Source organism: Eurosta solidaginis, chromosome 5 (assembly GCF_040869045.1).
Source record: "Eurosta solidaginis isolate ZX-2024a chromosome 5, ASM4086904v1, whole genome shotgun sequence".
Lineage (NCBI taxonomy): Eukaryota > Metazoa > Arthropoda > Insecta > Diptera > Tephritidae > Eurosta > Eurosta solidaginis.
Genome location: NC_090323.1, coordinates 247,783,619 through 247,798,642, shown reverse-complemented (window position 1 = coordinate 247,798,642; position 15,024 = coordinate 247,783,619). Strand labels below are relative to the sequence as shown.

Below are 15,024 nucleotides of genomic sequence, written 5' to 3'. Positions count from 1 at the left end.
TTAAAGTTTATGAAAGTGCGGTTTTCGGTGTCAATGAAGTCGGCGGGTCGCTCAATCGAAATAAGTATAGGCAGATGGTCAGATGTGAATATTACCATCGGCTGCCAGTTGACACAGTTTACGAGTCCTGCGCTCACAATTGATATATCTGGCGAACTGTGATAGGATCCTACCATACGAGTGGGGGCGTCTCCGTTTATTGTGTAGAACGTCATTTCTTCTATTTGATCCGCCAACATCTCATCCCTGCTGTCCGCCTGCAAGTTTGAATGCCATAGATCGTGATGGGCATTTAATACCAGCTCATTACCTGAGCCAACAACACAAAGTTCTGGTGTTGGCTCATGTGCACTCCCTGAGTTTTTCTCTTGCTTTTCGATTACTCTCCTTGATTTTTGGTTTTCGTCTCTGATTGCGCTCATGCCAACTAAACCTTCTAGGTACGCCTAGTGCGTTACACGTAAAACACAGTTATTTTAAATATTTCTTTTTATTTTGAATTTGGCTATGAGTCTTAAGCAAATATTTTTTAAATATATCGAGCTTAAATTCATATAAAAATAAAAAATATATTAAATGTATTTTGTTTTCTTAAAATGTATGTTCTTATACTAATGGCTCCAATACAAGCGCTGTGTTTGGCTTAATTAGGACCACAGACCCTGTTCATTGTCATATCGTGAAAGTATTAAGTTAATACGAGGTATAACAACACGAATACTACGTCTCTGCTAATTTCTCCAATATCCAATTTATATATTTCTGTACATTTGTATAGACACCTGGTACACCGATGCGACCACAGCCAATGCCATATGAAACAACACCGAGCTCATAGAAACGTGTAACACCTTTATAGGGCTTTAATATACAAAATCCATGCGAGAGAGAAAATGAATTTAGTAGCACATCTAAGCACACATTTTCTTTATCCATTTCACTTACCTCTGCCACCATAAGTGGTCCACCGGAGTCACCACCACACGTATCACGTCCACCATTTAAATCACCAGCGCATACGACCGTATCATCAAATTGTTGATTGGACACCAGCCTTTTATTGGCCTCATAAGTTTGTCGACATACACGATTTTCAACCACCGGGATTTGTAGCTCTTGCAAAATATTTGATGCGCGTCCACCTTCTGTGACTTTTCCCCAACCGGCAACAAAAGGAGTATAGCCTACATATGATTTATTACGTAAATGTGCTGACATCGGCAGGCAAATTGGGCATATTAAATCTGTAGTAGGAAAAGGGGAAAGGATGCGTATATAATGGTGGCTGTTTGATATGGGTTTTAAGCATTCTGACAAAACGTGTACGAGTACATACATGGCTTACCTGTGAACTCCACATTTTTTTCGAGATATAATATTGCAATGTCATAGCGACGATCTCTCTCACCAAAATCTGGATGCCGCGCAGACTGCAAAAAGGAAGTTGAATGTGTAAATACCTGAGCTGAAAGTAAACATAAACTCAAACAGGAAGGAAAGAACCAGACACAGTGGCATTGCTAAGGCAGACTGGGCACAATGTAGTAGCTTAAGACTAATATCTGATTCTTTGCATCAGATGTGGAAAAGTGAAGATGTTCAACATCAACGAGCACAGCATCCAGATGTTATCAAAATGTCACATAGTTACACAAATGGAAGGTCCATGGAACAGAGGAAAAAAATTAACCCTCCATTCTACTGGACTATTGACTACTGACAATGTGATAGGAGATAGCTTGTTAAGTGCACAAAAAAAACGCCAAGCAGGATATCGTATTCCGAGTAGGCAGCTCAACTTGTAGAAGAATAGTTCACGGAAATAGCACGTAAGGCACCAGCCCTTGTACAAACAAATTTCAATAACGTTTGTTTGTTTAATGGTCTGTTCAGTTTATACTTATATTTAAGAATTCATGAGCTTAACACCGGCTTATAATAATTGTATTTCAATTATTATGTTTTCTAAGAGAAACTGAAAATAAAGAAACATTTACTGGCATATTGCGATGGAACCATTTCGAAAACCGCCAACGTAATCATGATCTTTGTAATGTTACCAAAGGTTTCACCGAGACTGGAACCGTGAATCAACCGGTGAAACTGCAATATTCAATAACGCCTAAACCCCGGTTCGTTAACTGTTATTCAATGACGCATAGTCGGAGCAACGTTAGCACACGGTCAGGTAGTCATCGGCGCGACACCGGCATTGACGAGTCAACGAGCACGGCGCAAAGTCATCACATCGATGCAGAGGCATCGTAGCATCGCAACGATATAGCTTCTATATTGGATATTACATCAGCGCGCTACGTTAAAGTGAAGTCTTTCAAGGCACAACCCTTCCGGAGGTTCCGCGGACTTTCTTTTCGAAAATTTGTGCTGAGCACTGGAGATGTTGTAAGTGATCAAATTACTTCTATAATATTGTGTGCTCATCCAGGAGAGTCCCTAAACTTTTGATGAGAAAGGATAAAAAGCTGGCAGGAGGCATTCGGCTTTTTATAAGTCTTATATATTTCCGCAAGAATTGGACAAAAAATGTCATATGCAATTTTTAGTTTCGCAGTAAAGATTCCATTGGTCCCAGAAATTATTTTAATGATTCGAAAGACTGGATATTCCATTTTACCATTTGGAGGTGTGATAGTTTGTTTTGGTATGGATGCAGCCAGGAACATTCGTGTTCAATAAAACTGCCCAGCTTCCGTCTCAATTTAGATCTGTGCATTTTTTTTTTTTTTTTTCGAAGAAAGCCATAGGTAGCCAGTTTCTTCATCTTTTGCTGTTTTCCTGTGATTTCGTGTGATCGGAAAAAGAGCCATCACTCCTCTCTGAGATGGTCATGTTCAAAGGATGTGGTAGCGCTTGGCCAATCCTGACCCGATTAGGTCATATTTCCTTTTTAATGCAAACACTCGTTACTTTATTGCTGGTATTTGAGTCGGACATTCAAATACTCTTCGCAAAGTAATTTTTTTATTTGTCGTTATATGGAGAGGACCAGTAGTAGACTAGGTTGCTGGTAGTTGATGGAAGTGCAAGCGGACGCAAAATCGGCATGATGCCCAACCAGTCCAAATAATTGGTGGGTCATTGACCCATAAAAAAGTATGAACGTGGATTTATTCAGTTGCCTGGCCCCGTACAATGACGGCAGCTGCATCAGTGCCTTGAAAACAGGCAAGGTACGAATCTTAAGTTGCATTCGATCTCAGTCTCCTGAGAGACCAAAAATGGTTGATAACATAATTCACCAACCAGAAAGGCTATGGAGAGTGCAGGGTTTCATCACTATAAGGGAAGTGACTTTTTCCGATAGATTTTACAGTGTATACGCGTGTAGTGGTAACTGTTTGTGATGCTACTTTCAACTGTGCACGCATTGGGGTCCTAAATGTTCTGGGACATTTTTTTAAGATGGGCTCCCCGGCATCAGAGACATAAAGGTAATGAACTGGCAGAAAAGTGCTTTAGCGGCACACACTAGAGAAACCATAAGTAAATGGGAAACAAGGCAGCTAAGATTACTAGATTTAATGCCCAGGCAGGCCAAATCGTTGGTAAGCAGGAAGGACCTACGAGCTCTCACTGGGTATTATACGGGGCACTGTATTCTACGATAACACTTAAGTAAGTTAAATCTATCCGATGCACACATCCGTCGCAATTATGAGCTTGAGAATGAAATGCCGGTTTACATTCTTTGCGAATTCGTCGCTCTGCAAAGGATAGACGCTCCCATCTTATAGGTGGCGGGACTCTTAATCCCCTCGTGATATGTAGTAAAAAGGCAAAAAAGATACTTATATACATTAAAAGGTCGCACATACAGTAACAAATTACGAGGTCAAGCACAATGGAAATAAAGGTTGAAGTCCATCGAGGCCTAATAAAATTCAAATATATTATTTCTAATTGCGGTTTTTATGTACGGGTCCCTTTTTCGCTCTTATTTGGAATCCAAATCTATAAATAAAGTTTTGTTTGTAAAGTTGGAGATTCGGGATATTAGCGAGCTTTGGGCAATTTTGGTCGTATTGCTTTTGGTTAGCTATATTTTATTAAAATAATTCGTTAAAAATAAACGAATCTATTTGCACTATGGCACTATTGTGATTATTTGCACTGCATTACCGGCAGTTGCTACCATACGCCAGATGGCAGCGCAAGCTGTAAGTTTTAATTGATTGATAGAACAGCTGATTTCTGTTGATATTTGATAAGAGATTTTTATGTTGGTTGCGGAAGATGCGCACGGGTTCGGCTCGTAATAATATAATACTCATACACATACCTTAACCACATCGATATCCACATGCTTCGTTTCAGTTTCGGTACTCAAATCATATTCTCCCAAGCGCACAAAAGATCTGAAAAGTCGAAATTTCGTATTATCAATCAAAATTCCATTTCCTCTCTTTCAATCCACACATATTACTCACAAATCACGCAATATGCAATGAGCTGCAGTTAGTACATGACGTGCCGTTATCAATGAACCACCACAACGAAAGGGCGACAAACTATAGCGATCATAACCGATTAGTGCCATCCACGGCCAAGCGCCAATGCTACTATCGCCACCGCCCACAACTTTTACGCCTGAATAGTTCGTTAGTCCACATCCCTCATCTTCAGTGGGTAAATGCCATTCGACGTTGTTTGAACGAGCTACGGACTTTTTTCGCACCGGACAGCAGATATTCGTGCCAATGCTTAAACAAATAGCATTCGATAATTGCAATTGCTTACGAAATTCGTTATCGGTGGGATTTTGTCGAGCGCGTGCAATTAATTCGTCGCAATTTTGTAAAGCTAAAATTAAGATAGAGAGATCAAAAATCTGATAAGAAGTTGTAAAATGAGAAATGATAAGGATAGAGAAAATTAAGCAGAGAGGTATGTTAATCAGATAGTGCCATTGAAATACCAATCACCGGCTGGTAGAATGTCTTATGAAGGCGAAGGCTTATATTACAGTCATACGAAAACCGCGGCGTCTCGACTCTCTATTCAAATCTAAGTGTGCTTTCCCTTAAGTTCGCAAGAAAGCCAATTCCGTAAACCTCTCCAATCACCGCGGAATCAGTCCACTTTATATTACATATAAAGCTCTATCTGATATTTCAAACCAAATCTTGGAGAAGACTCACGATAGCAAAACCCCCAAAATCTCGCATTGGCAGTAATGTCACTGTGACTTAAATAAATCCGCAATTATGTAAGACTCGTCTACTCATGAACCAAGATTAACATCGGAAGCAATGTCAGCCCAGGAATTGGATTGAGTAGTAAAGTCTAGATGAACAGCATACCGGTCCTGGTTTATGGCTCGTAACAATGGACGACGTTTATGGTCCTGTTACATCGAAAGAGGTTTAGTGATATGTATATCGAAGAAGGTTTAATGATTAGCTGTAAAAGTTTTACGCAGTGCAACAAATAAGAGTGTAAAGGAGAAGAGCTGGGTCATATTTTACTAATGCTCGAAGACGCTCTGACCTGGAAAGTATTCCTTTTGGGGCATATAATTGGATGCAAACGAAGGAGAAGCCCGCCACTGCGTTGGCAGGGGCATTAAAAATGCAAGATTTTATGCGAATACCTGCCGATTTCTGCCTTACCTCGCGGTGCTCTAAAACACATGGGATATATTTAAAGTAATCACCGACCCCATGGAATCTGTATTCAGGCTCCGCCAAACACTTCTTTTCACACCTATCGAGACTGCTTTCCCCAGGTGGCACAACCCCAAAAGATAACTTTGTTGTTAGCTTATACATAACTCTCATGAACGTGAAATCTCATTGCATATTTCCCTAAAGGTCCGTTCCCCCGAACAGAAGAATTAAATCTGTATACAGGTATATACAGGTTATTCTTGGGTTCCTGTTCCTCATGTTGCCATGGTTGGACTCCCAAGAGTTACACGAATCACAGCTTGCTGTCTTTTGAGTGACGCACTTTACTCCGGATAGGGTACCCGGGATTGTGGAACGCCATTTACGCCTGACGTGCCTGCCACGCCTATATTCTGAGCCCCCAACTCGCAGGTGGAAGTTGGTAGGGGCAGTTGGAGGAAGACACCATTTGCCAAAAAGCAGGGTAACCAGTGCTATTTGTTTCTCGCCAGCCAAAATATAACCTACCGAGGATTGGTAATATAAAGGAGAGTGAAGGAAATGCAAAAAAAAGAGGATGAGAATACGAGAGTGTGCGGGAATGTGAAAAGAAAAAGATATGAGCATGAGATAAAGCAAATGGAAAAGAGCGCGTGAAACATAAGTGACTGAGAATACGAGAGAGCATACTCACGTTTACAGGTGCCGTCGCTGCCATCGCCTGGTACGCGACATGTTTCCGGTGGCGTATTCGTACCACCCGATGTAATACGGTCTTCATTATTTGCTAATGTTGTTGTTACTGCTGGAGGCACTGATGTGGTATTCGCTGGCGTTGGATTATTATTATCATCCTGATTGGGATCTTCAAAGTTCGGACGTGTGCAACAAAGCTGGAGAATAATTATTTAACTTACATATCAATATTACAGGGATCGTAACAGTTTTTAGATTTATCATAAATGTTGGTTTTAAAAAAAAAATTTATTTTGTTTGTTTTTTTGTTCTGCAAATAACTTATTTCTTTTTAGCTTTTCAGTTAGCAAGTAAAATGGCTATTATTTTACGGAATCTCTGAAAAAAAAACCCGTGGTACTGTATGACATTCTGCACACAAGCTGTCAGATGACTGTTATACTTTTAAATGGAAGTAGTGGAAAATAGATTATATTAGACAAGGATTCTAACTGGACTCTGCCTTCTGGCATCGCATGCTTTCAAGTAAGCCGTACTTAATAATAGCAGATGTAGGACGTGCAGTGTCAAGGAGAAACCGATCGAGCTCATTTTGTACTCGTGCTCTGCGCTCGCCAGGGTAGGACTCTAGCTATTAGCAGTGGCACAGTTATCTGATCTATAAGCAGCAAACCGCATAAGTCCTAGAAAGCCTCTAGTATTTTTCAAGAGCGGCCGCCGTGGTGTGGGGGTAGCGTGCTCCGCTTACCACACCGAAGATCCTGAGGCACAGCAACAGCAAAATTTTAGAAACAAGGTTTTTCAATTAGAAGAACATTTTTCTAAGCTCGGTCGCCCCTCGGCAGTGTTTGGCCCCTTGGCGAGTGTATTTCTGTCATGAAAAGATCTCAGTTAAAACTCATCTGCCTTGCAGATGCCGTTCGGAGTCGGCATAAACCAAATAGGTCCCGTCCGCCAATTTGTAGGAAAAATTAAAAGGAGCACCACGCAAATTGGTAGAGAAGCTCGGCCTAAAATCTCTTCGGAGGTTATTGCGGCTTACATTTATTTTTCTTCGTCAAGAGGACGGAGTTATTTTTGATAGGGTTTTTCACTTCTGTCGTTAAACAAACTTCTGGTAGCACTGTGAAATCATTTTGTCTATGTGAGACTATTATGGACTGGCCAATTCATCCTAACCTAACCTAATGGTGCTCCATATGATTTTTTTTTGATCAGATTTCAAACAATAGCAGTTATTTGCGATCCTTAACATCTCAATTCAAAACTTACGATCGGATAATTATCAGCTGTTACACGATTATAACAAATATTGCGTAAGGCCTTTGAGTAGCGTGTCGCTTGATTTACAGAGAGTTGCTCGTATAGCCTCAACACTTCCTGACAATGCTTCAATGATACGCACATACCCCAATCGCCAAGTGGGGTTTGACAAGCATTATTTGACGGCACTAAATATGACAAATGGAAATAAAAAATCATTATTAATATATAATAAAATATTTTTGTTCTACCTTGTTGAGATGGCATCAAACGTTGCATTGTTGTATCGGTGACTACAACAAAACATACAAAAACTAATGCATTTTTTAAGGTCCACATTTAATATATTTGAGTTTGATCGTTTTTCCGTACTGCGTGAGCGCTTTTGTACTTAATAAAAAAAAGTTTAAAACAATTTCCCACAAAATATTTGACGCTTTACTGAACCGCAACCGTCATCAGTCGTACTGAGTACTGAGCTTGCGAAAAACCGGAGCTATACTAAACACTAATTACATTATTTTAACTAGACTCACTCAGTGTAATTGTATACTCTGAGTACTTTTTAGATTAGATTTAGTGTGAAAAAAAAGAATCTTGTTATTGTAAATTTCCTATGAATAAAAAAAAACCCACTAGATTGTGCATCACCGTATTGTTCTGCTCTCAGCGCATCTGCACGAATTCAAATGCATTAAAAAAAATTGTTAGCTGAACTTTTGATTGTTTTGCAGTTGTAGTGATCCGATATCAGCAATCAAATTCGTAAAGGGCGCTACGTAAAGTCGTATGTGCCCTTTACTAATAGATTTACTTCTTACTAGTTTAATATAAATCCAGGATGAATTAATATGCGACAGTTTTGATCTATTTTTAATGACCAAAGACTCAAAACATTGTTGATTTAGACCCGGTTTTTCAGTAGTTGGTTAAGCTAAGCTTAAACTAAGTTTGCTAAAACTCTAATCAAATTTAAACTCCAGTTAAACTTCTGAGCAATTTTTCAGTCAGTGTTTAAGGCCGCGTTTGGGGTAAGCTTTTTTGTGCGGCAACATTGACTTTTTATTATATATATTATTTGTAGATACGGCAACAGTTGGATTTTGTTTACCCAACAAACCTTTAAAAAAATATTTCTCCAGCGAGATGTATGTATATCTAGTTCCGAAGATGATATCCAATACCATTATTTTATTATTTTTAAACCAGATAGTTATTTTTTTTTTTTATTTATTGAGTTGATATACAACATCATTCTCCAATCACTATCCAACCTTTGAGAAATTTTATCAGATTTAGTGTTCTCGAGTTGATATCGAATATTATGATCATTATCAAACTACTATAAGTTGGATATCGAGTTTAGGTGGAGTTGAAAAAAAATCTCCAAGGTGGTACCACCAAAACCAATAGCTGTTTACTGTGAGAAATAAACACCTGGTTGATATCAGTAATGAAGAGTAATTAATCAAAAATAAATTATATATATTTTATTTTCGTGAAAATACTGTAGTATGGAATCTTACATCTGAGTCCAGTTAGAGAACCACAAGCTGGGAATTAAATTTGTTCAACTTAAGTAATGGTATTTTTTGCTTTATAAAAAATTCCCTCTTTTGCTGCTGCCGAAACAACTCTTGAGATTTTAGAAGAATACCTGGTTATCAACATGAACTGTAATGGTACACAAGCCCAAATGCTTGTTGGGTATATTCGACGTCATTTCGAACGAACGCTAATAACTGATAGGTTAGCTGGAGTTTAACCCTGCCATATCGTCCGCTTAAGCTTAGCTAAACTTTAGTTAAAGTAGACTGAGAAACTGCAGAATAAATTTAAGCGTAGTTTAACTGACAAACTGAGTTGAACTTGTACTGAAAACCGGGCCTTAGACCTGATTTTTCGCTACAAATTCAACTCAGTTTGTCAGCTAAACTAACGCATAAACTAATTATGAAATATTTCTGTCAACTTTAACTGAAGGTTAAACTGAGCTTAAGCTTCCGCTTTGGCAGGGTTACACACTAGTTTACATAGCAACTGTTTGAATTGCATTCACTCAAAAGTTACAACATTTTTACATTCAGTAATGCTGAGATAAAAGAATTAGTAAATAAAAAGCTATATTTTAATTTATATGTTTTAGTTATTTGATCACAGCGTTTTTTTCTCTCAGTAATGAGACAGCACGGTGAAATACCTACAAACATAAGTAAAAGTTCCATGTATTTTGTTAGAATTATCAAAATTGAAGTGTCAAACCATATTAAAACAGTACCACTCAGCTGATTCAAGGCGGCCACCTATTCCTGATTCCGCCACGCAGTAATGACTATGAATACGTAAACAAAAATCAACTGTTGCCAGATCTAAAAATTATCTAGATAATGAAAAGACAGTGTTGTCATACAAGGCAGCCTAACCCAGAGGCGGTATTAAACAGTGGGTGGCTGAAAAACTGGTCTGTAGTTTAACCGAAGTTTTAATATGACTAAAGTTTAAGCAAACTAAGTTTAGATTAATGTTAACTAACTGCTGAAAAACCGAGACTTATTGCTCTAATAAAAACCCACTTGCAGTTTTATTATAAATAAAAATGCTGACTGTAGCGCACTAATCGATTAGATAAAGCAGATTTTTCTCTAAATATGAATAGAAATTATTTTGCTTTTATTGTTGTTATTACAACAGGTGACAACAACATAAAACTAGAAGTTCTCCTAGAAATCTAGAAAATCATATATAAAATCTCCTCAATTAGGTAAGCGCTAGCGTGAATGTTATAACCTATTGATTAATAATAATAATAAAAAAGCAGTTTTAAACTTGAGTGCCATGTAAAAATTGTTAGTTGTTGTAATTGCCTAAATATATGTAAATAAAACTATTTAAGTTACAAATATGATAACTGTTTGGTTTGGTGAAAGAACGAGGAAGAGTGAGAAAGAGAGAGAGAGAGAGAGAGAGAGAGAGGAAGAAGTAGACAGAGCAAGAGAAAACTTTTTTCAATTAGAAATTATAGATTATAATTTTAGCTACTAAATACTTTTATTACAATGAAAACTTTTGATTAGAGAGATTAGAAATTTTTAAATAAAAAAAAATTTGCAGTCACTGGGAGAGAAAGCGATGGTAACAAATCACTGCGTCAATATTTTGCAGGTTAACAGTTTTTTCGTTTTATTAAGTGATATGGATTTAAAACGAATACATTTATATAAGTTTTCAATATTGCCTGGTGCATTTTTAATGATTTTAAATTGTTTTAATTTAATTGATTTAATTTTATTAAGGCATTGCCGCCAAAACTTATTGCATTATTCAAAGAAGCCCCAGTCCGAGTTTAAATATTGTGACGAATATTAGCAACACTAAGGGATACTATCATCTCTAAGCCGATGCTAAGCAGTGACTTGTATGCACATCATTAAATTTATCATTCTGTCTACCTATATGTCCATACGAGCAGCGGAGAACCGACGCACAAACACATGCATATATCTTATCTGAGATGCTCACAAAAGAAGGCAATCATTTGTGCAAGTATTACTCACATATACACGCGCATATGAGAAGCTATAAACGTAGTTGTGGCTGGTGATTTTATAGCTGATAACTAGTAAATTCTAGAATAGAAAAGCCTAGAAGTATGCAACGAGGAAACCAGACAGTATAAAGGCAGCAACAGTAGAGGCACGAGAATCAGTTTTATTTAAGCAAGCTAGCAGTTGCGAAATATAAGTGTTATTTCCAAGTAGTCCATTTTTGCATTATTCAATATTGGAGTTATTTATTCAACAGTTTAGTGATTCGAGCATTAGTAGAAGGTTGCAAATAAGAGAAAGTTCCGTAAATTCGTTACAATATATTACAAGAGTGGTACAATAACAATAACAAAAATCGCACCCTGTACAAATTAACATAAAGCGAAAATGTTTCAAATTGTGCGAGCGCGTGGAAACGGGGTAAAACTGAAATTTGCAAAGAACGCAAATACAACACAGTAGCACAATGGTTAGGCGACTGTGATTTTCACCGGGTTAACCGTGCCTCGATCCTCGGTGAAAAATATTGGAAAATAACATTACGAAATTGTCTGACAATAATGACGTGGCGGTTTTTGAAAGGGTACCATCGCAATATTCCAGTTTCCTTCTTTTCAGTTTTTTCCAATTGATTAAAAAATGTATAATTGAATAACAATTATTATTTACCGGTGTTAAGCTCATTAGTTCTTAAAAATTTTAATTTAAATTGAATACAGCAGTAAACATGCAAGCAAAAAATTATCAACAAATAAAAATCAATCAGATAATAAAAATAAGCTTTATTTAATAATTTTGGAAAAATTTAAACAACGTGACATCAGGACGGACAAGGCGACAGCTGATCCGATTATACCTTGTAAATCTCTTCAAAGCCTTTTCTCCCGGGAGTGGGAGTTGAACCCGTACTCCTACGATGGTTGAAGTGTCCGTCCTGATGTCACGCTGCTTAAATTTTTTCCAAATTATTAAATAAATTATAAATTGCTTCAAATAAATGTTTTCATATATTTAAAGAAATAAGGGTAATCACCGCTTAAAACTCATAAAAATAAGCTTTGTTCAAAATAATCAAATAATGAATTATAATACATATAGTCCAATATTTTTACTACCGGATTATGTAAGGTCATCGGAATATTTTTATTTATTCGATTGCCTTTAATTAAATGATATAAAAATCAGATTTCTATAGTTATTTAAATGATTTTAGCTACATAACTAAATAGTCTAACTAAATCCTTTTTTACTATGAGTACTTTAAATTTTTTGATTGTATTTTTGTATACGATTATTTAGACGGGACATAATAAAATACAAATTAAGAATAATCAAATAATTAAATGTAGCCAAACGATCGTTATATTATCAGGATAATTTTAGTTATTTTGGTTATTATTTGTCGATGATTATTTACTCGTTAATTATTTAACGTACTCGAACAATTTTTCTTTTAGTTATTTAATTATTCTTAGCCATTTAATCGAATAATTGGCCAACTGTAATAAACAAATATTTTTATATAGAATAAACTTATAATCAGATTTTTAGTTATGTAGATGTTTTAGTTATATGACAGAACATTCAGTAAATTTATCAAATAATGTTTTTGACATCAGATAAATTTTACCTGTTTTGTGAATTTTTAACTATATAATTAAGTAGTTTGACAACTTAATATAATCAAATATACAAAATTAAGCTAGAATTTACTACCAACAGACTATTTTTAATTGATTTTTTCACCTGCATGATAAAGCAGTGGCCCTACTAGGCCAATCAAAAATTAAATTTATTAGAAGAACGTGTTTTATGTGCAGATTCTTCGTTATTTGGTTGTTTTAAGTTAACTGACTTAATTAACAGGTAATTAAAAATACTCCAATAATTTTTATACTCAGTTGAGCGGAGCTCACAGGGTATATTAACTTTGATTGGATAACGGTTGGTTGTACAGGTATAAAGGAATCGAGATAGATAAAGACTTCCATATATCAAAATCATCAGCATCGAAAAAAAATTTTATTGAGCCATGTCCGTCCGTCCGTCCGTCTGTCCGTTAACACGATAACTTGAGTAAATTTTAAGGTATCTTGATGAAATTTGGTATGTAGATTCATTAGCACTCATCTCAGATCGCTATTTAAAATTAACGATATCGGACTATAACCACGCCCACTTTTTCAATATCGAAAATTTCGAAAAACAGAGAAAGTGCGATTATTCATTACCAAAGACGGATAAAGCGATGAAACTTGGAAGGTGAGTTGAACTTGTGACGCAAAATAGAAAATTACTAAAATTTTGGACAATGGGCGTGGCACCGCCCACTTTTATAAGAAGGTAATTTAAAAGTTTTGCAAGCTGTAATTTGGCAGTCGTTGAAGATATCATGATGAAATTTGGCAGTAACGTTACTCCTATTACTATATGTATGCTTAATACAAATTAGCAAAATCGGAGAACGACCACGCCCACTTTTAGAAAAAAAATTTTTTTTAAATCAAATTTTAACAAAAAATGTTATATCTTTACAGTATATAAGTAAATTATACCAACATTCAACTCCAGTAATGATATGGTGCAACAAAACACAAAAATAAAAGAAAATTTCAAAATGGGCGTGGCTCCGCCCTTTTTCATTTAATTCGTCTAGAATACTTTTAATGCCATAAGTCGAACAAAAATTTACCAATCCTCGTGAAATTTGGTAGGGACATAGATTCTATGACAATAACTGTTTTCTGTGAAATAGAGCGAAATCGGTTGAAGCCACGCCCGGTTTTATAGACCGTCGACCGTATGTCCTTCCGCTCGGCCCTTAACACGATAACTTGAGTAAAAATCGATATATCTTTACTAAACTTAGTTCACGTACTTATCTGAACTCACTTTGTACTGGTATAAAAAATGGCCGAAATCCGACTATGACCACGCCCACTTTTTCGATATCGAAAATTACGAAAAATGAAAAAAATGCCATAATTCTATACCAAATACGAAAAAAGGGATGAAACATGGTAATTGGATTGGTTTATTGACGCAAAATATAACTTTAGAAAAAAACTTTGTAAAATGGGTGTGACACCTACCATATTAAGTAGAATGAAATGAAAAAGTTCTGCAAGGCGAAATCAAAAGCCCTTAGAATCTTGGTAGGAATACTGTACGTGGTATTACAGATATAAATAAATTAGCGGTACCCGACAGATGATGTTCTGGGTCAAACTGGTGCACATTTTGGTCAAAATCTCGAAAACGCCTTCACATATACAACTACCGCCACACTTTTTTAAAACCCTCACTAATTTGATACCCATATCGTACAAACACATTATAGAGTCACCCCTGGTCCACCTTTATAACGATATCTCGAAAAGGCTTCCACCTATAGAACTAAGTCCCACTCCCTTTTAAAATATTCATTAACACCTTTCATTTGATATTCATATCGTACAAACAAATTCTAGAGTCATCCGTGGTCCACCTTTATGGCGATATCTCCAAAATGCGTCCACCTATAGAACTAAGGCCCACGCCCTTTTAAAATACTCATTAACACCTTTAATTTGATACCCATATCATACAAACAAATTCTAGAGTCACCCGTGGTCCACCTTTATGGCGATATCTCGAAAAGGCGTCCACCTTTCATTTAATACCCATATAGTACAAACAGATTATAGAGTCCACCTTTATGGCGATATCTCGAAAAGGCGTGCACCTATAGAACTAAGGCCCACGCCCTTTTAAAATACCTTTCATTTAATACCCATATCGTACAAACCAATTCTAGAGTCACCCCTGGTCCACCTTTACGGCGATATCTCGAAAAGGCGTCTACCTATAGAACTAAGGCCCACTCCCTTTTAAAATACTCATTAACACCTTTC

General features: G+C 36.6%; 1 protein-coding gene across 1 annotated transcript in view; it reads right to left on the bottom strand.

Moving 5' to 3' along the window:
* LOC137254395 (ovochymase-2-like) overlaps window positions 1-8,109 on the bottom strand; it is a 52,396-nt gene extending 44,287 nt beyond the window's left edge. Inside the window, exons 1-8 of the mRNA XM_067792024.1 lie at window positions 7,838-8,109; window positions 7,596-7,774; window positions 6,322-6,520; window positions 4,449-4,821; window positions 4,301-4,376; window positions 1,337-1,430; window positions 946-1,244; window positions 725-861 (exon numbers count right to left, since the gene is read on the bottom strand). Coding sequence (XP_067648125.1) covers window positions 725-861; window positions 946-1,244; window positions 1,337-1,430; window positions 4,301-4,376; window positions 4,449-4,821; window positions 6,322-6,520; window positions 7,596-7,774; window positions 7,838-7,925 — 1,445 coding nt within the window. The 5' untranslated portion in view covers window positions 7,926-8,109. The remainder of the gene's footprint in view (window positions 1-724; window positions 862-945; window positions 1,245-1,336; window positions 1,431-4,300; window positions 4,377-4,448; window positions 4,822-6,321; window positions 6,521-7,595; window positions 7,775-7,837) is intronic.
* Window positions 8,110-15,024: the final 6,915 nt, after the last annotated feature.